Source organism: Hylobates moloch, unplaced genomic scaffold (genome assembly GCF_009828535.3).
Source record: "Hylobates moloch isolate HMO894 unplaced genomic scaffold, HMol_V3 SCAFFOLD_23, whole genome shotgun sequence".
Taxonomy (NCBI): Eukaryota; Metazoa; Chordata; class Mammalia; order Primates; family Hylobatidae; genus Hylobates; species Hylobates moloch.
Genome location: NW_026652298.1, coordinates 5,195,744 through 5,222,170, shown reverse-complemented (window position 1 = coordinate 5,222,170; position 26,427 = coordinate 5,195,744). Strand labels below are relative to the sequence as shown.

Genomic DNA, 26,427 nt, shown 5'->3' with positions numbered 1-26,427 from the left:
TTGGTGAATTAATCAAATAGTCCCTAGATAGGCCCAGAGCAATAGCAACCTGTGCCCAGAATGCTAGCACTTTATCCCAAGACTCAGAACTAATGACAATACTGGGTCAGGCATGGTGGTGCATGTCTGTAATCCCAGCACCTTGGGAGGCCAGTGCAGGTGGGTTACTTGAGATGAGGAGTTTGAGACCAGCCTGGGCAACATAGTAAGACCCTCATCTCTACAAAAAATAAAAAACAATTAGCTGGGCTCAGTGGCATGTACCTATAGTCCCAGCTACTTGGGAAGCTGACATGGAAGGATTGCTTGAGCCCAGGAGTTTGAGGCTGCAGTGAGCTATGACTGACTACACCACCACTACACTCCAGTCTGGGCAACAGAGCAAGGCCCCATTTCTTTTTAAGGAAAACAATAAAAAAACCAATGGCAGCACTGATCTTGACTATCAGAATTATAACCCAAATTGCAAGGGGAGGAACTGTCCCTGAAATCCTGTTTAGAAAGCCATAAACAAGGAAACAAACACCTGTTTGTATACAGTTTGAAGGGTGGTACAGCTAGACTGGCAATAGATTCTTCTGAACAAGTTAGTAGGGCAATAGTTTTGTTTCTTTAAAGGATTAACATTTAGGCATTAATGCATATGTGAATGTTTGCCTAGAAGTCCTGTTCCCTATATAATAATACTTTGATAATCATTTTAAATGCAACCCTTAATATAAAAGTTTTGCATTATGTTAAATAAACTATTTTTTTCTTTATTCTTTTCTTTTAGCTTTATCTTCAAGCCAGGATGAAGGGAGACTGGGCAAGACTCTTACGCCCCACACTGCAATTTGGTCTTGTTGCTGTATCCATTTATGTGGGCCTTTCTCGAGTTTCTGATTACAAACACCACTGGAGTGATGTGTTGACTGGACTCATTCAGGGAGCTCTGGTTGCAATATTAGTTGTAAGTATACAGGTCAACAGCCTACATCTTGATATTGCTAAACATTTAGATAAGTAAATAGAAAAAGAAATATCCCCAGCTGAGGAGAAAACTATGCAGTGGGCAAGAATCTCAATGTTATTAAAAGTCACTTCAGGATACACAGCAGGCCAAAAACCAGGTTACTTTTTGTAAAACTTAGCATTTTTGTAAAATCTTAGTATTTTTATTGTGAAAGGCTCTGGCTAGAAATAGTTTTTTTTAGGGGGTGATGACTTGAAAAAACTAATTCACATGTAGAAATAACTCTTATTCAGTACGGGCAAAATGAAGTTATTTGCTAAAGACATAACAAAGCAACTCAATTTGGAATAATCTTTAAAAAATCCCAGTTAGTCTCTAATTTTTTATATGCTTAATCTGTACGTCTCAAAGTATATCCTTTTGTTTATATTTATCTTAGGATGCTATTGATCACAACTTTGTATGTAGTTTTTAACTTGATCTAAATTATACCATTAAATATTTTGCACTGTAGGCTGTATATGTATCGGATTTCTTCAAAGAAAGAACTTCTTTTAAAGAAAGAAAAGAGGAGGACTCTCATACAACTCTGCATGAAACACCAACAACGGGGAATCACTATCGGAGCAATCACCAGCCTTGAGGGGCAGCAGGGTGCCCAGGTGAAGCTGGCCTGTTTTCTAAGGAAAATGATTGCCACAAGGCAAGAGGATGCATCTTTCTTCCCAGTGTACAAGCCTTTAAAGACTGCTGCTGCTGCTATGCCTCTTGGATGCCCACTTTGTGTGTACATAGTAATCTTTAACACAGTGGTTATCTAATAGCTCTAAACTCATTAAAAAAACTCTAAGCCTTCCACCAAACCAGTGCCCCACCTGTATACATTTTTATTAAAAAAATGTAATGCTTATGTATAAACATGTATGTAATATGCTTTCTATGAATGATGTTTGATTTAAATATAATACATATTAAAATGTATGGGAGAACCAAATCCACACTTGCAGGCATTTGTAGTCAACTGTAATCAAACAGGTGGTCAATAATTTAAAAGCTCACATTCCTTTAGCTGACTCTACAAGTAGAGGCTGGCAGCAAACACAATATCTCTCTTGATTTTGGTGATTCCTAAGAGAAAAGAAAGTAAGGTTTAAACTTTCAAGACCAAAAAACTTTCAAGACCAAAAAACACCTAACTTGTCTCTACCGAAGTTTTAAAGCCAGTATACCAACCCTGATTCAACTGATGAGAGAGGAGCCTATAAAGTCAAACACCTTGCTGAACACCTAGAGGAATTTGCAGCCACCTCTGTGAGGTGGAAAACATACAAGCCAGACCCCTGTTCTTTTGACTCTGAAATACTCCATGGGGGCTGGCCAGGAAAGAGGTGCCTAGAACTGTTTAAAAAGATAAATGCTAGGTCGGATGCGGTAGCCACGCCTGTAATCCCAGCACTTTGGGAGGCCGAGGCGGGTGGATCACCTGAGGTCAGGAGTTCAAGAGCAGCCTGACCAACATGGAGAAACCCCGTCCCTACTAGAAATACAAAATTAGCCGGGCATGGTGGCACATGCCTGTAGTTCCAGCTACTTGGGAGGCTGAGGCAGGAGAATTACTTGAACCTGGGAGGTGGAGGTGGAGGTGGAGGTTGCGGTGAGCTGAGATCGCACCATTGCACTCCAGCCTGGGCAACAAGAGCAAAACTCTGTCTCCACAAAAGTAAATAAATAAATAAATAAAAAATTAATTATAGGAAGGACTAAACTGTCTAAAGAAATGTAAATCCAAAGACTTGGATTTTCTACCTATATCAGAAGACACTTTTTTTTTTCAGTTCCCATGTGAAATTCTAGGCCAAGGAAGGACAACTACAAATTTTGATGACAAATTATTTTTAAAACTTTGACACCTACACTTAAACTCTGAGTCATTAAACAGGCCTACATTTATCAACAATGTGGAAATATAAGCCAGTTTTTGCAAACTTCTTCTTAGGACACTAAGTTGTTAGCAGAAATCACTAGCATTGACTGACTCAGCAACAATGTCTTTGATTAACTTAGCCCTTTTTCTTGGTCAAGAGTCAGTAGACAGGACTGAAGCTTATGCCCCTTGCCCCCCACCACCACCCCGTTACTACCACCTTGGTTTAGCCATCCTTTCTTGATCTGTTCTCCCCACTTCTACTGTGCTACTCTACAGACTTGCCCTGCATGTAAGAGCAAGAATTACCTTGTAAAGTCCAAGTTAGGGCAGGTCACTCCCAAGCTCCACACCTCCAGTCACTGCAGAGTTGAGAAGCCTGGGGCTGGGAACTATGGAATCATTTCCTTTCTCACTTCAACCCCTACTACTCTACTCACTGCCCATTCTGCTCCAGCCACACTGGCCTCTTGCTGGTGTTCACGTACATCAAGCATACGCCAAGGGGCTTAACTGCCACCTTCCCTGTGGAGGCCCTAGACCATCATATCCATCTGCCAATTCTATTGTCTTTTCTGCTTTGTTTTTATCTTACAGACTTATCACTATCTGATAAATTTAATTGCTGACTTATTGTCTATCTCCCCACACTAGAATGTAAACTCCATGAAGGCAGGGGTGTCTTTTTGTTCACTATATCCCCTAGTGCTTAAAACAATGCCTGGCATGTAGTTAGTGTACAATTAATATACGTAAATGGATGTATATATAAAATCTCAACTTTTCCCCCAACACACTAAATTTTATAGAAACACTAGTAGATAGCTCTCCATGACAATGCAGTGAAGAACATCTCAAAATGTCCTCCTAGGTTGTGGTCCAGGGCTCAAGAGTTGCTTCATGAAATTTGTCTAAATTAGAAACAGCTTATGCATTTGATACTGACCTTCTGCAAATTTATTTTCCAGCTCAGTGTTTCCAATGGCTTTTGCTGCTTGACACATTTGTCGAAGCAATTCTTCCAGGCGCCTCATACAACGAATTATGCTGCCTGGATAGAAAAGGAACAAACACTGGTAAAACGGAAATAATCAGGAACAGCAGAATTTTTGTTAAGAAGCAAGGCAGGAGAACACAGGATAATTAACAGTACTTTGAGGGACTTCCCATGAAGTAAATCATGGCTAGGTACTGGGGAAGTCTACAAAGATGAAAGGCTTAACTCCCACCTTTGACTAATGGTAGAGACATCTGTTTATTACTAACATGCTGACACTTGGTATTAAGTAGGAAAACAAAATGCCCTAGGAGGAAGGAGCAACTTTGGGTGAAGGCTGCAAGGATGACATAATCTGTGTCTGTAAGAACCAGGCAGTATCTCTCAGGCAGCAGCAACAAGGGAAGGACCACCACGACAACGCAGAAAAGCCTGGCAAACCGCAGCTATTCAAGGACCCTGAGTGTGGCCTAGTGAGGCATCTGGACACCATCCATACCATCTCATAGAATGCAACAGACTGTTTTTAGCAGGAGAGTAACAAGATAAAATTTGTCATTTTAAAGGTGCATTCATTCTTCTTGACCTTAGATTCTTTCACTAGTACGTTATTTACACAGAGTGTTCTCAAGGAGCACAAGGAAAGAAGCCTTTTCCCATGGGTCTAGAATCTGAGAAAAGTGTTTGTATCAAAGCTGAAGCTATAAACACAGTTTCACTCTTGCTAGACTTATGCAAAGAGGGGCAGAGATTGTGAGATCCTTTCTCTAAGTGCTACCTGCCTAAATCTAAAACGCTTGTGACTTCATTTTTAATATATGAAATGCATTAGGAATACCAGTTCTCAAAATGCAATCCGTAGGAACAATGAACTATTTACACTATTATTAAATTAATAATAATTATTTATTTGTTATTTCTATTCTCAGCTGCTAGGAATGCAGGCTTCAACACTGCCTTGCAATGAAACAGGAAATCCAATTGCAGAAACTTCTGGGTGTCAAGAGAGAGGGTAGGAGTTGGGATAGAGAGGGTAATGTCATATTACCTATGCAATCAGATATTAAATGTTTATGCAAACAAGTATATCCAAAGATAATTAAATTAGGTAGTGGCTCAAAATGTAACTAGATTTGTACCTGAGACCAGATTCTCACAGGTCATTTAGGATTGAAATGAAATCCTTTACAAAGTCCTCTGCTGCGTAGGGCATTAAAGAGCCAGACACACTCTCAAACATTGTTTTGACTGACTTCAAATGTGTACCAAGAAACACAATGTGATATTATTATTTCACAAATTTTAGTAACTCGTGTTAACCAGAATCTACAAAAGTTATCACAGACCAAACCATATGAAGTAAATTACTAAGATAAAGAATAAACTAAGGCAAGTAAATGCACATTCAGGCCAGAGAGCACTGTCATGTCACATTTTGTAAACATTTCAATTCAATTTCTGGAAACTTTAGTTTTGACACAGTTTCAGGTAATAAGCAAATTAGGCCAGTAGGCACAAGAGTGCATATACAATGGCTGTGGTTGTTGCCCACAGAGTCTCATCAACAAATCACTGGGTATGTGCACAAACACTTAACTGTCCACAGCTGCCTGAAACATAGAGGCTACTCCCCGCAGGGATTAATGAAGACTGACGATTAAGTAGTGAATTGTCTAGCATCTCTCCTACCTACTGCAGTTCTCTGTAATCCAAGGGCTCTTCTTATGCCCACCTTTATAAGTCATCCTGCCTCATCAGCCTAAGTGCTAGACAAAGGTTTCAAAGCCATGACCCATCATAGGCTAAATGAAGCTGACCAAAACCGAAACAAAACAAAACCACATTAACCTACTAGTTTGTTACAATTTTTTTTTTTTGGTCCTGCCAGAGTAGAAAGAGAAATCCAATTCTTTCTAGTTATTGTCTTTAAAAAATTTTTCAAATAGTGGTAAACACCTTTTTAACCATGTTAAAGTATACAATTCAGTTACTGCCCTTTTTTATATTCTGGTTTACTACATTCTCGAAGAACTCTCACATGGAGACAGAATTCATACACCATAAAATTAAATAAGTGTACAACTGAGTGGTTTTTAGTATATTCAGACTTGTGTAACCATCATTATCTAATTTTAGAGCATTTTTGCCACCCCCAAAAAACCTTGTTCCCATTAAGCAGTTACATGTCTTCCTGTCCCTCCAGCCCATGGCAACCACTTACATGCTTTGTCTCTAGGAATCTGCTTATTCTGGACATTTCATATAAGTGAAATTATACACTATGTGGCCTTTGTGTCTGCCTTCTTTCAATTTAATGTGTTCAAGGTTTGTCCATACTGTAGCATGAGTCAGTACGTCTTTTCTAACTGAAAGCTGTTCCATTTAATCTTTATTAAAATGGAACACCTTGCCATTAAAAAATGGCAAAAACCACAATTACTTTTGTACCAACCTAATATGTACCACAATTTATTCATCTATTGATGGACACTTGGGACTATATGCTTTTATTTAAGAGCATTTTAATAAACATCAGCCTTACCCGGTTGATGAACAAAACAGCATCATTCTCATTAAGGAGATAAAGCAGCAGATTTTCCCGAACAGAATTTCTGCCTTCAGCTTTCTGGCATACCCTAAAGCAGTTTCCCACAGTTCATGCTCTGACCCGAATTTAATACTCCTATCCAGCTTGGCCTGAGGTTAGAATCACACATGTATCTTGCAACTACTTACCGCTAAACCCCAGCTTAGGCTGAACCCTTTCTTGAGAGCACAGACTATTGCTCACACTGTAACTAGCATGGTGCCTGATTCCCACTAGGGTCTCAGAATTATTCATTAAATGAGTAAGTATCAGGTACTAAAACTGCCAAAATGTAAAGACAGAAGCAATTACTAGTAAATTGTTACTTTATTATTATCAGCAAGAATACTTTTAAAAGACAAATCCACTGGAAAACCACTCATGACACTGATGATGCTAAGAAAGGGTTAAACTGCTACTTGAAAGGCATGTGACAGAATGTGTGTGGTGGGGACAGAGTTGAGGAATGCAATTCACAGTATTTGCTTTCAAAACGTGGCATACAGAGGGAGCAGGACTGAAAAAAAAAACATATGGCAGGCAGAGGTACAGTAAATAGTTTCAATAGATAAGTCATCACAGAAGCTTTCCTAATGACACTTGCTCAGTGGAAAGCAAATCCTTTGTCATCCTTCATAGTTAAGAGTACAATACTGTTTATGTAGAGTCAGAAATAAATAGTAACAGCCTCTGGATTACTTGACTAAAACCCTAGGCATCAGCTCATACAAGTATTTTGTTTAAACTGTCATTCAAATTTAGTTTAATGGAAATAAAAAACAGCTAAATTCTGTCATTTTTTTTTCCAGGGTGATAACAGAATAAATAAATAGTCTTCAAAATTTCTCAACTGAATCACAATATGAACTTTTCTTTTGCATTAGACATCCCCCAAACACATGGCTTTAATCACTGCAGTGTTAACTAGCCTCAGTTAATGTTTGAAGAATACTTAAAACTACTTCTGAGCCTCAGGATATGAAATGACCAGACACTTTTATTTTCATATGAAAATAAAATTAAGAATCTTATTAGGAACAAATATGGTTTGCACACAGCACATTAGAAAGTTCCAATGCAATTATTGTCTGCCTGTAAAAACAGACACACTGTACTGTGTGCTACAGCTTTGACTACAGTATTTTTCCAATCATAAAACATGTATAGGCCAGCTGCAGTGGCTCATGCCTGTATCTCAACACCTTGGGAGGCTGAAGCAGGTGGATCACTTGAGCCCAGGAGTTTGAGACCAGCCTAGGCTTCATGGTAAAATCCTATCTCTACAAAAATTAACAAAAATTAGCTGGGCATGGTGGTACATGCTTGTGGTCCCAGCTACTCTGGAGGCTGAGGTGGAAGGATCACTTAAGCCCGGGAGATGGAGGGTGCAGTGAGCCAAGATCTCGCCACTGCACTCCAGCTTGGGTGACAGAGCCAGACCCTGTTGCAAAAAATAAAAAACAACCACGTACAATAACGAGATGAGGAAGGAATGGCTATTCTTAAAATGGAAGCACTATATAACACTGTAAAAACAAAAGAGAGAAATACTATCCTAAGAAAATGAAGGTTCTCATTTTTTGCTACTTATATAAAAAAATAGTTTTAAGGGCGAATACACAGTATATCCCAATTTTTAGAAAGGTTTAAGCTGATCTACTGGCTCACACACAAGAAAAACATAAAAATTATGTAGATATTAGATCTAATTTCAAGTTAGAGCTAAAAAACTGAATTTCTCAAATTTTCAAACTGAAATTTCAAGCAAACTGTGATGTAGAAATAGCCCCTGAGTAACTGAAAGAGGACAGAATAGACTTCAGGAATGCTAGTATGCTGTGGAAAAAGTCAATTCATAGGTGGCATCTAGTATGAGCTACAAACCATCTTCAATTTGGCAGTTTAGGATTTATCTTCTATACTGTGATAACTTCTACTTAGGTAGAAAGAACAGAAAAAATAATCTATAAAGACAATTTTATATGAATTCCTAGATTTTTTAAAAAAATATACTCATCTGACAGGCCAGGTCTACTGCCCTTGCTTTTTACTTTTTTTTTTTTTTTTTTTTTTTGAGATGGAGTCTTGCTCTGTCACCCAGGCTGGAGTGCAGTGGCACAATCTCGGCTCACTGCAAGCTCCGCCTCCAGGGTTCACGCCATTCTCCTGCCTCAGCCTCCCAAGTAGCTGGGACTACAGGCTCCTGCCACCACGCCCAGCTAATTTTTTGTATTTTTTGTAGAGATGGGGTTTCACCGTGTTAGCCAGGATGGTCTCGATTTCCTGACCTCATGATCCGCCCACCTCGGCCTCCCAAAGTGCTGGGATTACAGGCATGAGCCACCGTGCCTGGCCTGCTTTTTACTTTTCTAAAAAAAAAAAAAAAAAGCTACTCTCTGCCATGTACCACTATTGTTTTATGTCATTGTGTTTTGACTTTTCAGAGAAGCAGATATTATACAAATATGAGTATTGTATTAACAAGTCTTAGAATTATTTAGGCATTGAACAGTTACTAGTTTCATCCTTATATTCCAAAAAGATGTCGGACTGAAGACTGGTGGTGCTCTATGTGATTGCCCTAGTGCTGCTGAAACACAATTGTCATACACCAACCTGTGCTCCTGTTTTAAGCAATTTTCATCAGTGAGTACACATCATCCCTCTTCTGACTCGGCTAAACACCATTAACTATTAGAGATGTTGCTAAACATCATCAAGGATTAGAGACCTGTTTAGTATTACTCCAAGCATGACTTTTCTGTGGATGGAGATGGTATAGTCTAGTGTAGGGTCTAAGAAATTTTCAGGTGACCCAAAATGTAAGGATAAGGTGTTATGGTGCTTAACTGAAGTTACATGTAGTTACAGAGACCAGAGTTTAAATCATGGTGCCCTCACATCACCTTGGCCAAACTGTTTACCATAGTCTCCTTGTGCAAAGTGGAGATAATATCTACCCTGAATTGCTATTTGGTGATTACATGTAAATTATACAGAGCTCTTAGCATAGTGTTCGGCATATAGTAGTTACTTAATGAACAATGACTTTCCCAGTTACAGAATACAGAATTCAAAGGATGCTTTGGGACTGTTTGACTAAATGATCATTTAGAGGAGACTGAGAAGTTTATAAACCTTAGAAAAAATATGTAAGATACAATACCAAAATTTAAAAATGTGCTATAAACTTTAACATTAAAAACCTTAAAACCCATAAAGTTCAATGTAGTAAAGGCTCTCAGTGTAAGTTTTTAATATTCTGTTGCAGAGTTTAACCTATACATCATAAAAATAACTGATTCATAAAATCAGTAATCTATTACTTCTTTAATAATATCAGTTGAAAGGCCTATAATATTTGGCATGTTAAACATGTAATTTTTCTCAAACTAAACCTATAAGCAATAGTAGCAGTTCTTATTATAATCTTTATACAGAACAAACTCATTTATTTTCATTTTTAAGAAAGTTCAATGTAAATTATCTCATTCAGTAAATACAACTGGCCATTTATAAACACACAAGCCAATCTTTTCCTACTGAATGCAGCATTTTAAATATGGTTTTGTTTAAACAGTCTACTTATTTTTTTGCTTCTTATAATTCACTTATAATTATTCCTTATATTTCTTTGCCTTAATTTTTTCATTTAAAATTTCTCTTCAGTTGAGTAACAATTATTCTTTAGTCTCTTAAAATCCTGCTCATTAAATTTAATCTGATTCATGCTGCAATAACAGTCTGACTAAAGCCAAGTCAATTACATATGCAATGACTGATCATTTTCAGCTCTGCTATTTTTAGTGGAATTATATAGCTCACCAGGAGAACAAAAGTGAAAAGGAAAAATACCCACATAAATATGACTTCTTAGGGTCATCTGCTTGTGACTGTAGAAACTCATAGAATTACGGCCGGGCGCGGTGGCTCACGCTTGTAATCCCAGCACTTTGGGAGGCCAAGGCGGGCGAATCACGAGGTCAGGAGATCGAGACCACGGTGAAACCCCGTCTCTTCTAAAAATATAAAAAATTAGCCGGGCGTGGTGGCGGGCACCTGTAGTCCCAGCTACTCGGAGAGGCTGAGGCAGGAGAATGGCGTGAACCCGGGAGGCGGAGCTTGCAGGGAGCCGAGATTGCGCCACTGACCTCCAGCCTGGGCGACAGAGCAAGACTCTGTCTCAAAAAAAAAAAAAAAAAGAAAGAAACTCATAGAATTACAACTGCAAAGAATTATACAGTTTAAAATAGTTTCTAAAGGACTTTCTAATGAACAGACTATGCTTCTTAAATAATACAAGGAATTTGTGGAGAATTTTTTTAATCTATATAATAGGGAGAAGATTTAATTTCATTACCAAATATTAAAAATACATATTATACTTGTTTAGTTAAAACAATACCATCCTAACTGTATTTCTTATACTGTAAATATATATATGTAAAATTTAACCATACCTTCAAAGACATCTGTCATTTTGCAGATATGGGCAAATGTAGCTCCAGTTGCCCAGGTATATACTACATCCATTAAGTGAGGTTTAAATGAGCTTAGATAAGTTTCCTCATCAATTTCCAATTTGGCTTCTGCTGAAACTTTTGCAATTCTTTTAGCACATTCCTTTAAAGATAAAAGAGTGAAAATTCCTTACTTATGATCTCCCATATCACTTTATTCTTTAGGTTTCCAAGCCAGTATTCCAGGAGGTCCCTTTTTCTTCCTAGGTATTATGTCTGCACTGTGGACATTCTGCTCCTAAGTAGGCACAGTGCCTGTTACATTGCTACGTGATTAAACGGCCAATCTTTCCCATTATGTTGAGGTACTTAACTAAGAAAAATGTATCAAGAGCATGCTTTTCAGCCAGTGATACCTTTTCAACAAAGAAACGGAACTCTTCATTAAAATTATTCAAGAGCAGCATTTAACTAATCTCTAATTATTTCATTACAAAACAGATTTAGAGAAATACAAATCCTAGAGCAAAATACATTTTTCCCCAACAATGCTTAAAAATGTATATATCTTCATATTGTTTTCCTCTAAGTTGGGAAACTTCATTCTTCTTTACTTGGCAATCTAAAAGGCCAAAACCTCCTAGGCCTATGAAGACTTCGCTGGTTCTAGAAATTTAAATTTCTTAGTGGTTTTAAGGCATGTTACATGTTCCATTGAACTGGCCTTTTAATTTTAATCAGAATTTTTTGAATTATTATTTTAAAAATATTTTAACTTTTATTTTAGGCTCAGGGGTACATGTACAGGTTTCTTATCTAGGTAAACTTGTGACTCAGGGGTTTGGTATATAGATTATTTAGTCAGCTGAGTACTAAGCATAATATGCCACAGGTTTTTTTTTTTCTTTTCTTTTTTCTTTCTCAACCTCTCCTTCCTCCCACTCTCCTCCCTCAAGTAGGCACCAGTGTCTGTTGTTCTGAAGGGGCCTTTTTATGTCACATTTTTTTTGTTTCTCTCTTGTAATTCCTTAGCTCATCTTTCCTTGTCTTTGTCTAATGTTGAACAGGCAGAAAAAATTGGCTTATCCTATGAAAATAATGAGAGAAATTTATTACTATAAACTATTGTGGCTTTGAGGACCCAGAGACAAACAATTTCTTATGATAAAACAGATTTTAAAATTTTGTTATAGGCTGGGCACAGTGGCTCACATCTGTAATCCCAGCACTTTGGGAGGCCGAGGTGGGAGGATCACATGAGCTCAGGAGTTTGAAACCAGCCTGGCCAACATGGTGAAACCTCGTCTCTACTAAAAATACAAAAATTGGCTGACTGTGGTGGCGGGCACCTGTAATCCCAGCTACTCAGGAGGCTGAGGCAGGAGAATCGCTTGAACGTGGAAGGTGGAGGTTGCAGTGAGCCCAGATCATGCCACTGCACTGCAGGCCTCGGTAAGAGAGCGAGACTCCGTCTCAAAAACAAAACGACAATAAAACAACCAAACGGTTATAAACCAGAATGAAAAAATGCACAAAAAATTAAAAATAAACTAAATCCTAGTCCATCAAGATACCATTATCAGTACTGAGGAAGAAAATGACACATGCACTGAGCTGTCAATACAGCCTATTTACATTATGAAGTTTTAATCTCCGTTCACAACAATGCTATACAGTTCATTACAATGAGAAGAAATATTGTTCAATTGTTAAAGTAAAAATCACAAGAGATGTTATCAGAGTAACATTAAATTACGCGACTGACATCAAGTGACATTTAATCCTTATAGGTTATCTCTGTGAAATGATAAACTACTAGGATTATCGAAAATGTTTATTTTACAATCTACTACTCATAAAATATGTAGTTCAAAAAAAAAAAATCTTACCTGCATTTGACGAAGTGGTCCTGCTAATTGTTCTGTTAATTTGGGCATCTCACTAGACTATAAAAGAAAAGGAAAACAAGATATAAAAACCCACGTTTAAAGTTATTGGTTTTTCACACTACCTGTTTTAACAAATTAAAGCTTGTAAGATAGTCACATATCAAATTATAAGACCTTAGTCATCAGCATTTAGAGTTTCTAATCAATTCAGTTTACACAGGCAAAATCACTATTCCTCTCATCCTAAACTGTAATATTGTTATTACACTTCAGAGGAAAATACACCACTAAATTTGCAAAGTGTGCTAACTAGCTCCTTTTTGTGATTATATATGGAACCGAGGGAGGGTAAATATTGTAAACATACATAGTAGTTTAGTTACATCAACATTAAAGGGTTTTATCATAGTTTAACTTTGAAACAGTTTTAGTTTCTAGGCAACTTTCAATCTGTAGAAACTGAAAAGTTAGAAACTGAAAACTCAGGATAAAGTACGTTAAAAATAGTGTCCCTAATTTTTATTTTACCCAGATGTTCCAACAAAGTATAAGACAGCTAAAAGTTTAATCTGAGTTTCAGTATTCTTAGTATTGCTTTCCTACAGTTGAAAATTCTGTCAATTTCTGAATTAGATAATGGAGTTTCAGGTCTACACTAAGTAGCCAAATTAAGTTGGACAAGCTGCTTAAATTCTGTGTACTGGTTTTCTGCCCTGTCAAAGAAAAATAAAACCAGATCCTCAAAATAAGTAGGCTTATGATGAGAATAACAGACATTATTTGTGAAGAAATTTTTGACAAAGGTAGTTACTGTACAAAAATAAAATTACTATAAGAATGGTATCTATGTATGTATGAGACAGGGTTTAAAGTAATTATAGCTAATTTTTTTTTTTTTTGAGACAGAGTCTCACTCTGTTGCCCAGGCTGGAGTGCAATGGTGCAATCTCGGCTCACTGCAACCTCCACCTCCTGGGTTCAAGCGATTCCCCTGCCTCAGCCTCCTGAGTAGCTGGGATTACAGGAGTGCCATCACGCCCAGCTAATTTTTGTATTTTTAGTAGAGATGGGGTTTCACCATGTTGGTCAGGCTGGTGTTGACTCCTGACCTCATGATCTGCCTGCCTCAGCCTCTCAAAGTGCTGGGATTACAGGCGTGAGCCACTGTGCCCGATGGCTTTTTTTTTTTTTTAAAGCAGTTGTAGGTTAGTTGCGACATTATCTGCCTTTAAGCACGAGTACTTATAAAGGACTTGATTTTGATTTGCAACATGCATTATCTGTAATAAATCAAGAACCAGATTCCTTATTATTGCTGCTAAAACCAAAAATTATTGATGAATGGCAAAAAAGCAAAATAGCCAGAATGACTTTAACATCTTAGTTTAATAAAGAACCCAAGACTGCAAAATGTCTTTGATATTGTGTCTATTTATGGTCAACAGTTACTCATCACATTCCTCTCTGCTATTCACTATAGGTAGAAGGCACTAGTCTTCTGATATGAGGAGGTTAATTGTGATTTTAACAATGTTCTCCCACCAGGTATGTACAGTTTGTTCCCTCATCTCTCCTGTAGGCCTCAATGTAAGTTTCACTTCATTAGTGAGGCCTTTTCTAATCATCTTATTTAAAATAGTAACCCCATCTCCCCAGTGATCTTTGACTCTTCTCACTTTTCTCCAAAAACCTTCATCCCTATTTGACAGAATGTATGTATATTGTATTTCTTCATCTTCATCCACTAGCATGTAAGTATCAGGAAAGCAAACATTTCTGCTGCATCTCTGGTGCTTAGATCTGTACACTGCCCACATTGGGTGCTTAATAAATTTTTGTGTGCATTTGATCTTTATATTATAAAGATTTATGTAACCTTTTAAATATTATTTTTAAAATGTTGAGATAGTTTTATAAATACATTTTAAAATAGAAGTTATTACATCAAGCAAATTTCATCTTACTTATAACAAGTATTTTACTACATTTACTAGAAGACAACGTTCTTTTTGGCAGAAAACATTCTGTTAAAAGCATCAAGAAAAATCCACATGACAATTAGTACAATCTTCCATCTCAATGTTAAAAGGCGCCACCACAAGAATTGATGACACTGTATATAAAAAAAGTGTGGTTTCACTGAATAAATCTTAACTGTATATATGGACATCTTGCCCCAAGATTTAAGAGCTGTGGTTTGGCTTAACCAAATCCTTTGAAGAGGGAATATAATTGGCCTCTCAGAAAAAGAACTATTGTAATAGTGCCAAAATATAAAACAACAAGAACATGCAAATAATGAAAAGAAAGACAAAATTTGACATGGGTAGAAGACCACTTATCCCCAAACTATTTACAAACCTAAATCTCTGAACCTTCCTATTCCAAGTAAGTTTGACAAATGTTCTTAATTATTTTTATCTTGGAAATTGATATAATAAAATTTTGAGACTAAGGAAAAACAAACACAATATTTTGTAAAGTGATGCATTCCTTTTGTATGCATATTTCATAGGTGCATGGTAGGCAATCTCAGGAAAGCATAAACTGTTTTTGGATTATTGTCCTATTTGTTATCATTGCCACTAACAGCTGTGACTCTAATCAGTAATCAGGGACCTGAGAAAGTACCCATCTACTTCAAGAAGTAATATATTTGATCTGATTAATAAATAGGGAAACAGTTAACAGGTAAACAGACCAATTAAGTGTGGTTTCACTGAATACATCTTAACTGCATATATTGACATCTTGCCCCAAGATTTAAGAGCTGTGTAACTTAAAAAAAAACTCAACAATTTGCTCTACACAATTTACTTAAAAGGTAAACTAAGTATGTATAGTAAAAGATCCTCCAAAAATTTAGAATTTTAAATTATTTTTAGAAGGCAGATGTCCTTGTCTTATTCTCATTCCATCCACTTCATCTACAATAAATAAAGTCTTAAATTTGAAATGTAAAACAATATATCTTACTTTTAAAAATGAATCATACTGGTTTTTGGAATGCAGTATAAAGATAATTAGTGTTCTTATGTGTTCCATCCAGCACTTCATTTTTTGATTTCTTAAGTACTGTTGAAAGTGAACTAATTACTCATATGAAAAAAACTGCTGCCAAACCAACAAGGATCTTATATTCACTACCTCAAACTGTGCCCACGAAAACTAATGTTTCAGTTCCTAGCAGGATGGACTGCTTCGTCATTATTCTTCAACACCGGCGAGGAGAGTTAATTCAATCTCACTTCCCCCTTTCATTTTTATCACACTTTCCTAGTTTTATTCTCACTCATCTTTTTATTTCTAGGACTGTCTAGGACTTGGCCAAATGTTCAATGAATTGGGTTACAGAACAAATTTAAAACTTAAAATCTAATTAATGGTGATTGTTGACAAATCTTATTTTATTCTCCTTTCTAATAACACGTATTTAATAATTTAATTTTCTTAGTACATTTGTGTTAAAGTTGCTGTGATTTCCAATGAAAATTACCCTATAATATGTAAATATTAGTAATATTTGATAATATAGCCATAACACTATTAACTACATGATGTGTGAATTAATAAATAAGATGTGCTGAATCAATTAACTTACATTCTCTTGAAATACAAAGCAGCTTAATAATGCTGTTGCCTGTTCTGCAGAAAGGTCATTGAAAAGGCCATTAAACATCATCTCAGTTAGAAGGAGCTCATCAGCACTACAATGTCAAAACAAAAGAATAAATTTAAAATGTCAGAATATAAAGACACACATGCACACACACATGCCCTTAAGGTGTAGTTTTTAATAAAATATATTATTTGACCTTAAGGAGTAATCAATGAGGAATGACAATGATTTAAGGACATAGCAGATCTTTAATAATTACCAATATATTATATAATCAATGTAAAATGGGGATTTCACATAAAGATTCCAAATATCAAAATGCACACGTTCATGAAATAAGAACAATTTCTTAACCTTTAGTAAGCTAGGAAAAATCATCACTGTCATTTATTTTCTAGGGCCAAAGGACTCTTTTAATTATTTTTCAGTTATTTTACAAATAATCTGTAGAATAAAGATAATGAAAAACAATTTTATTAGAAATCTTAATTAGAATGTACTCATAAGAAGACCCACATTTTTTATTTTTATGTTTTAATTTTTTAAAGTTTTTTTTTTTTTTTTTTGAGATGGAGTCTTGCTCTGTCACCCAGGCTGGAGTGCACTGGCGCGATCTCGGCTCACTGCAAGCTCCGCCTCCCGGGTTCACGCCATTCTCCTGCCTCAGCCTCCCGAGTAGCTGGGATTACAGGCGCCCGCCACCACGCCCGGCTAATTTTTTTTTTTGTATTTTTAGTAGAGACGGGGTTTCACCGTGTTAGCCAGGATGGTCTCGATCTCCTGACCTCGTGATCCGCCCGCCTCGGCCTCCCAAAGTGCTGGGATTACAGGCTTGAGCCACCGCGCCCGGCCAAAGTTTTTATATTATAGTAGAGATGGGGTCTTGCTATGTTGTCCAGGCTGGTCTGGAACTCCTGAGCTCAAGTAGTCCTCCCACCTTGGTCTCCCCAAATGCTGGGATTACAGGTGTGAGATGCTACGCCTGGCCAGAAGACTCACATTTTAATTCATATTTTCCAAAGGCTGAAAGTGTATATAACCAAGATGGGCAAGAGCCTTTGAATGCAACAAACTGCTGCTCACCAATTGTCATCCACAAATCTGAAAAATATCGATCTAGGAAATACAATTCTAGATTTCGAGTACATCTCTAATAGGTAGGTACTAGCTCATCACTACTTCTGTTTCTTCTTGCACTTGCACTGTCAAAATGTATAATTCCAGATTTACATCTCTTTTAAGTTCTAGCTTATTGCTTTTGATTCCTCTTTTGCATCATCAAAATACAGTTTTTTAAACTGACAGCTTGATTTTGTTGCGAGGAAGGTCATCTTCTTTGCTCCATAATTGTAAAACATTTTCATATACAGACTTATAAGGACAATATATTTATTATTACAAAGATTAGAATTATCAATTCAACAGGTTTTAAAAAATTTCTTCATCATCTGTTTCTTTCCAATTTCCTTATATACACAACTGTGTATTTGACCACTTGTGGACCATATAAGGAAATTTTGGTGCACAAATCATAAAAGACGAAAGACTATTATTACAAGTCCTTTTAGCAAAATAAGATGGTCCAGGTTCTTATCACAGACATTACATAACTAGGTCCTTTCTGTTGAATGATTAAATGAATAATAATCTCATATCTATCTATCTATCTATCTATCTATCTATCTATCTATCTATCTATATATATAGATATATATATGTCCCTAGAAATATATGGTTCAGCTGAGCACAGTGGCTCCTGGCTCATTTGGGAAGCTGAAATAGGTAGATCTCTTGAGCCCAGGAGTTCAAGACTAGCCTAGCAACATGACAAAACCCTGTCTCTACAAAGCAATACAAAAATAAGCTGAGCATGGTGGCACATGCCTGTAGTCCCAGCTACTCAGGAGGCTGAGGTGGGAGGATCAATTAAGCCCAGGAGGTCAAGACTGCACTAAGCCATGATCTTGCCACCGCATTCCAGCCTGGGTGACAGAGCTAGACCTTGTCAAAAAAAAAAAAAAAAAAAGAAAAAAAAAAAAAGAAAAATATTGTTCATGCACTAGTTATTATGTCTGAGAATTTACCTAGGGTCTGAGACTTTGCTTATATAATCAATCTCACCATTATCACTTTGACTACAGTGCTTTTTGTCCCTTTGTATTTATCTTCTGATTTGAGTAATAACTGCAAAATATCTTCACTTATTTTTCCTCTTGGGTGGAAAATGAAAAATTCTGAATTCGCAACTGTGTTCAATTCAAGCTAAAAAAGAAACACTACAAAGATGATGTTTCTAGACTTCTATAATCAGGGTTCAATTGACCCATACAATAACTGTACTGTATTATTAAAAAAGTAAACTTTGCCTTTATTTTTTGGAAACTTTTTAAAAAAGAATAAAGCCATGAATTATAATCTTTACTGACAGTTAAAATATTTATAAATAAAAGTTAAAAACTAACTTTGGGTCTCTAGTGTTAAGCTAAGAGTTAAATCAAGCAAAGAGTGCAACAACACAAATGAGGAAAGACTATTTCAAGAAGCTACAGTCTAACGTGGGGGGCAGACAAGTAAGCTGATAATCACAGAACAGTGGTTTAACAGAGTGCTCTAATAATTGATTTATACAAGTGGTTATGAGGAAAAAAAGGGGAGGAGCCTAAAATCAGATTGAAGAAGTTCAGAGCAAGTTTCGAAGTTCTTTGCAAAAATATGCAAGAATCGCAGGATATGGGGTGGGGGTGAAAGGTCATATGAAGCAAAAGGAAAAGCATGTGTGGGGTGTGGCAATAGACTGCTGGAGAGGGAGCATAAGAATATACTAAATTATGGAATCTATTCTAAAAGCAATAAGGAATCACTGAAGGACTTTTACCAAATAGAATGGCACAAAGGGGTTGGGTGCTGGGTGAAGTGGCTCACACCTGTTAATCCCAGCAATTTGGGTGGTAAGGTGGGCGGACTGCTTAATTACAGGAATTCAAGACCAGCCCGGGCAACACAGCAAGACCCTATCTCTACAGAAACTTAAAAAAGAAATTAGCCACGCTTGATGGCACATACTTATAGTCCCAGGTTCTTGGGAGACTGAGGCAGGAAGATCACTTGAGCCCGGCAAGTTGAGGCTGCAGTGAGCCGAGACTGCACCACTGCACTCCAGCCTGGGCAACAGAGCAAGATCTCATCTCAAGAAGGAAAGAGGAACGACATACCAGATTTGTGCTTTGGGTTTTGAAAACTCAAGAAGGGAGGCAACGAATAATCAGCAGGGCAACTGCAGTAATTGAGGCCAAAAATAATGAGGGATACACATTAGCCAGTGGCAATGTTTAAAAAGGCAAAATGGGTGAGAGAAGGAAGACTCCTTCTCTGATACCCCAGTTTTTGCAAATTTTGGGGAAAGTTAATAAACTTTGATATAATATTGTTATTAGTATAAATGAAAAATGTATCTTGGAATAAAATCAATTTCCATTCTTTCAACACAAAATCTAGTTGTAGGTATCTAAAGGAAATTAATTTCTATATTAATTGTAAAACAGGTTAATTATTAGAAGGAAATAATCCCAATAACATTAGCATATGAATCAGTAGACTAGTACTTCAGTTTAGATTTAATCCTGGATAGGTTACTAATTAAAATCCAATAGCACATTATCCTGTGATAACAACTAACTAGGGCTGGGTAGTCACTGCCCCCTTTTGGTGGCTAAGAGTTGTCCTGTTCACCACAGTCTCCTGGTTCTATGCAGACATCTGAGTCTATAACATCTGGACAGATGAACTGTCGATATAATTACATTTTTACCAAGAAAGTCTGAAATCATTTACAAGGCCTGTAATTCTCTAGTCCTGTCCATCCTGGCCATGCTGAGTACATAAAAAACTGTTTCAAAAGTGTCTTTTATGTATTCACTGAGAATGATGATCATCACTATCTGGACAAAACAAGATATATCTTCAGACTGGATATTGCTTGAGCTACCAGCTTATGACTTTCCAGTTAAGGAGGACAGAGGCAAGCTGGCTCCTAAGGCAGGAGACATTCCTTGTGGTGGGAAATAACTAACACATTTTTTTTTTTTTTTTTTTTTGAGACGGAGTCTCGCTCTGTCACCCAGGCTGGAGTGCAGTGGCGCAATCTCGGCTCACTGCAAGCTCCGCCTCCCGGGTTCACGCCATTCTCCTGCCTCAGCCTCTCCGAGTAGCTGGGATTACAGGCGCCTGCCACCAGGCCCGGCTAATTTTTTGTATTTTTAGTAGAGACGGGGTTTCACCGTGGTCTCGATCTCCTGACCTCGTGATCCGCCTGCCTCGGCCTCCCAAAGTGCTGAGATTACAAGCGTGAGCCACCGCGCCCGGCCTAACTAACACATTTTTTAGAACAGTATCATAAATTGTATTTTCTAAAGATGGCCACAACAGCATCTCCTATACCACGTTCTTCCAGAATTGCACTGATTTATAAAGACTGCCATGTGCATACATGGAAATTTCAATTTCAGTTAAAATGATATAAATTATAAAATTCAGTTCCTTTGTCTAAGCACATTATCAAATGCTAAATAGTGGCTACTATACTGAACAGTGTAGATACAGAACAATCCCATCATCACAGAAAGCCATACTGAACAATAGCCACTTCCCCATCAAGAGTTGGAATCTAATTATCCCCCACTTGAAACCAGGAGGGTTTATGACTCACCTGTAATCAAGAGAATGTGGTGGAAATGATGGCGTATGATAACAAAGCTAGGTTACAAAAGGTAAAGCTAGGTCAGAAAAGGCAACCTTAGCCAGCTAGAAGACTCACACCGGAGCCTTCAGCTACCATGTAAGCAGCCTGAGGCTGCCATACTGTGAAGAAGCCCAAACTAGCCCACATGGAGAGACCACATGGAGAAGCTCTAACAGAGACAGAGAGGTCCTAACATTCCCCAGCTGCTCCGGACTCCTACTGTTTCAGCTTAACAACCTGTCTGATGGCAATCCTGGGGGACACTGAGCCAGAACCATCCAAATGAGCTCTTCCTGCATTTCTGACCCATAAAAACAGTAAGAGGATAAAGTAACTGCTGATGTCGTAAATAATTTAGTTTTGAGGTCATTTGTGACAAACGATTACTGAAACGGAAAATAATATAACCAGTTTTAATCTGCGGCTTATAATAAGTTCTGTTGTAAAATCCTATTATTAGCCCAAAATCTCATTACAATTTGCTATGCATGTAACAAGATAATGGTTACTAGGCTGAGTTTCAAGGTGGGAAAATGTTAATAATTTTTAAAAAGTATACAAAATTATATATAAGCTAAGATTATGTAAAAATCCCACAAGGCATTAAAAAAAGTCAAAGGAAATACATACAAATGCTAGAAGCGCTTGTGTTAATTACTGAGATCTAAGAGATTTTTCTAATTTCTCAATTTCATGGTTCAAAACTGTATTTAGTGTGGAAGGTATTGCATAAACTTTATATTTTTAAGAAAGCTTTTTTTTCCTAAAGATAATGGTTACTTTTAAAATCACTTAAAACTGCGAGGTGGAGTTGCAGTGAGCTGAGATTGCGCCAGTGCACTCCAGCCTGGGCAACAGAGTGAGACTCCATCTCAAAAAAATAAACAAACAAAAATTAAAATTAAAAATAAAAAAAAAACTTGAACAACAACCAGATTTTACCTGCTTATCTCACAAGCCACTCGTCCTTTCATCTCTATTACATCAGAAGAAGTAGCAAATCCCAACCTTCTTAAAACACGTTTGCGACATTTGAGTTCATCCATTTGTAGGACTGTTCTTGCTTTCTTCAGTTCTCGCTTTGCAGATTTAATATCTATTGCAATCTAAAGCACATAAAAGTATAAAGAAAGTTCAATAATAAAGTGAACAATGTACAAGGAGATTTATTCATGAAATCAAACAAAAAATATTTTTTAAGAACATCTTACGGTGTACTTCTGGGTTAAAGCTTCAGTGCTGGGGAGATTAGGGAAAGTGGGGCTTCTTAGATACGTTCCCAGAACATTATACAAGGGTAATGATGTATCTGAAAAGTTATTAAATACTACCTAAAATATTAAGTACATGGAAAATACAAAATGTCCATTTGAAAAATTTGAGGCAGAGCAGGCAGATGTTAGAAAGTGTAAAAAGCTTAAGAAGACAGAGGACAGAGGCCGGGCGCAGTGGCTCACGCCTGTAATCCCAGCACTTTGGGAGGCTGAGGTGGGCGGATCACGAGGTCAGGAGATCAAGACCATCCTGGCCAACATGGTGAAACTCCGTCTGTACTAAAAATACAAAAAAAAAAAAAATTAGCTGGGCACGGTGGCGGGCGCGCGCCTGTAGTCCCAGCTTCTCAGGAGGCTGAGGCAGGAGAATTGCTTTAACCCAGGAGGCAGAGGTTGCACTGAGCTGAGATCGCGCCACTGCGCCTGGTGAGAAAGCGAGATTCCGTCTTGAAAAAAAAGACAGAACAGAGCACGGCTCTTGCTTAAATGAAGAGAGGTAAGGAGGAAGGCTAGAAAGAGGAGAGTGAGCTGGATATTGTGAGCTGGACAAGATAGGCTGTAAGAGTAGAAAAAGTCAGTAGTGAATTTAGGATAGGCTCTCCCAAGACAGGATTCGCTGGACACTTAATCACGCTCCTAAAGTATCAATCCCAGCAGCTCTAGCTTTTCATCCTTAGGGGATCAGGGGGTAGCTTAGAGAACAGTGAAAGAAAAATGAGGGTACAGAAATCTTTTCTCTTGACTATATTTCCCCCATGATGTCCTGAAAACTATTCCTTCTCTTTGCCCTTAAGTTAAATAACGAATTTGCCTAAGCTGGAAATGGTTTTAGCAAAGAGAATAGGCCTTTATTCAAAACATAGATGAAACCTTAAAATGAAAATGTATCATCTTGATGTCATCCTTTAGAGTAGATAAGTTTTAAAATTTAGTTAATCAGTAAATATTACTATTTTCCGACTATGACAAGCATACAGTAGTACAAGAACAAAAAACAATGGTATCCTGAAGTGGTGGTTCAGAAAAACACTGACAGAAAAGTTTTGATAAGTTGAAATCCAAAGATAATGGAATTTTTTAGACTGTTTATTAGACTTCTACTAAGGAGGAAAAATTATAAAGGTGATCAGCAACTGATATTTATTCAGAGACTACCTATGTCCTCTATTTCTAGTGCTTTACATTATTTCATTCTTACAGCAATCCTAAAAGGTAAGGAACTAATATTAAATCTGCATTTTACAGATGAGAGAACTAAGGCACGGAGAGATTACTAAGTAAATTGGTCAAGAATACACAGCTACTGAGTGATAAAGATGGAGTTCAAAGTCAGGGTAGCAGACCCTAGAATCCAAGCTCTTTTCAATTATTTATATTGCTGTGAACAGAGCTACTGAGTGATAAAGATGGGGTTCAAACCCAGGCTATCAGACCCTAGATGCAAGCTCTTAGTGATTATTTATATTTCTATGAACAGATGTGTAGTCACAATGCCATGTCATAGGAAGCAATGCTTTCCAAGCTAGACAATGAATGCTATGCTACCTAGCATGACTTAACAGGCCTATCAGAATAAAAGGAACAAACCATTGTTTTTTAGGGTTTCTTTGACTGAAGTGACTGAGGATGGCTATGTGAGCAGAGCAAAGCATTGTGCTAATAACTGTGAGGCTTATAAAGCTTACAAGGTAGAAGAGAGTCCAATATTTAAGATATTTTTTCTTGAGTAATGTTTGTATTTTGAATATAAAAATGTTGAAATATTTTAGATATAATGGGTTAAATAAAAATATTACTAAAGTTAATGCCACTGGTTTCTTCTTTCTTTTTTTAAATGTGGCTACTAAAAAATTTAAATGTGGCTGACACTGGACAATGCTGTACAAGATCTTTTCCAACATATTTATAAAAGAACACAGATATACAGTTGGCCCTACATATCTGTGGGTTCCACATCCATGGATTCAACCAACTGTGGATCAAAAATATTGGGAAAAAAATGTCTGGACTGTACATGTACACTTTTTTTTTGTTTTTGTTTTTGTTCTTTTAAAGAGATGGGGTCTCACTCTGTCACCCAGGCTGGAGTACAGTGGTGCAACCATGGCTCACTGTAGCCTCAACCTCCTTGGCTTAAGTGACCTTCCTACCTCAGCCTCCTGAGTACCTGGGATGACAGGTGCATGCTACCATGCCTGGCTAATTTTTAAAATTTTTTTGCAGTGACGGGGTCTCGTCATCTTGCCCAGGGTGGTCTCAAACTTCTGAGCTTCAAGTGATCTTCCCGCCTTGGCCTCCCAAAGTGTTGGGATTACAGGTGTGAGCCACTGTGCCCAGGCTGTATTTTTCTTCCATTAAAAAAAAAGAAATTATACACACACACATATACAATGTGCTTATATGTATACATAATGTGCTTATATACATATAAGCACATTATAGACAATGGTGGGGAGGGCGCAGGAAAAGAAAAAAAAAAGACCACTATAATCTTATTGCTGTAACACAACCACTTAAAGCTTTCCTTTCAGTCTTTTCTGGTGTATTTTACATTTTTGCTAAATAGTAATTGTAGTCCACTTCAATTTCAGATCCTTTTTTCATGTAGCGCTTATGCATGAGCTTTCTTACATGTTATTGCAGAGTCTCCATAACAACGTTATTTAGCCAGTCCCTTCAGCCAGACAAGGTCTTTTTCAGTATATTTGAGCAGCTCAGATAATGCCTTCAAACCACCTCCAAGGATGCTTTCCAATCATTCAATCACGCTCAAGTCTACCTGTTCTTGTGTTGTGAAAACATAAGGCTGACCCTGGTGGCCATGGAGGGACTGACAGCAGGGAGAGAGCTGCTGCAATGGTCCTGGTAAGAGATGAACAGGTGAGAATCACAACTGGATATCTGTGTTAAGTAATGAAAGTTTGTTGTGTCCCAGTTTCCTCATCTTGAGAAGTACCTGGCAACCTTCCTGCCTAGCAGCACTTGAAGGTGGGTCAGAGCATAGATGTGTTCACTGAGCATGCAGCCAGTATTGTGTATATGCTACAGCACCATATGACGTAAGTTCACAAAAAGCTAGAAAGGGAGAGTGCTTTAAAACTATGAACTGAACACGTTACTCTATTAAAGGAATTTCTACTCATGTATTTATCCAACAAACACTGGGCATTTACTTTATAAAGATAGACCATTATGAGAAAATGCAAATAAGTTAAAATGAAACATCTGACTCTTAAGGAGCTTAAAATCTAGTTTGCGAGACACAAAGACAAATGTATTGATAAAACTGGTATGTGATAGAAGTTGAAAAAGTACAACAACAAGGAGTTGTAAGTTTCATGGAGGAAGGGAGATTTGTATAGTATAATACATTCCAGTTGGAAAAAAGTAGGTAGTGGAAACGATTGTGTTCATGTCAAAAAGCTTTTTCTAAATTCGCTATACAAAATGCTTATTAATAATGCTTTTACTGGTTAGACATTACAGCTAATTATCCTAAAAAGCTGAACTACTACCATTTGACACTATTAAGATGGCTACAGCAAAAACCACAGACAATAACACATGCTGGCGAAGATGTAGAGAAAGCAGTTATCTTGTAAATTGCTAGTGAGAACATAAAGTGGTGTAGCCACTTTGGAAACAGTCTGGTAGTTTCTCATAAAGGTAAATACAGAGTTACCATATGATCCATCAATCCTACCTAATTCCACGCAAGAGAACTCAAAACATCCATACAAAAACTTGTATACAAATGTTCACAGCAGCATTATTCATCAGAGCCAAAAAGTTAGAAAAAAACAAATGTCCTGTCCATCAACTGATGAATGGGTGAACAAAATACGGCATATCCACACAATAAAATATAATTTAGTCAGGCCAGGTGCAGTGGCTCATGCCTGTAATCCCAGCACTTTGGGAGGCTGAGGCAGGTGGATAACCTGAGGTCAGGAGTTCAAGACCAGCCTGACCAACATGGTGAAA

General features: G+C 37.3%; 2 protein-coding genes across 2 annotated transcripts in view; one reads left to right on the top strand and one right to left on the bottom strand.

The window, feature by feature from the left end:
• PLPP1 (phospholipid phosphatase 1) overlaps nt 1-1,818 on the top strand; it is a 62,161-nt gene extending 60,343 nt beyond the window's left edge. Inside the window, exons 4-5 of the mRNA XM_058434239.1 lie at nt 776-952; nt 1,470-1,818. Of these exons, the coding sequence (XP_058290222.1) occupies nt 776-952; nt 1,470-1,598 (306 nt within the window). The 3' untranslated portion in view covers nt 1,599-1,818. The remainder of the gene's footprint in view (nt 1-775; nt 953-1,469) is intronic.
• Nucleotide 1,819: 1 nt separating this feature from the next.
• The window catches only part of MTREX (Mtr4 exosome RNA helicase), a 122,068-nt gene continuing 97,460 nt past the window's right edge, over nt 1,820-26,427 (bottom strand). The window contains exons 22-27 of the mRNA XM_032145182.2: nt 22,112-22,275; nt 16,414-16,519; nt 12,813-12,869; nt 10,924-11,086; nt 3,826-3,930; nt 1,820-2,083 (exon numbers count right to left, since the gene is read on the bottom strand). Coding sequence (XP_032001073.1) covers nt 2,031-2,083; nt 3,826-3,930; nt 10,924-11,086; nt 12,813-12,869; nt 16,414-16,519; nt 22,112-22,275 — 648 coding nt within the window. The 3' untranslated portion in view covers nt 1,820-2,030. The remainder of the gene's footprint in view (nt 2,084-3,825; nt 3,931-10,923; nt 11,087-12,812; nt 12,870-16,413; nt 16,520-22,111; nt 22,276-26,427) is intronic.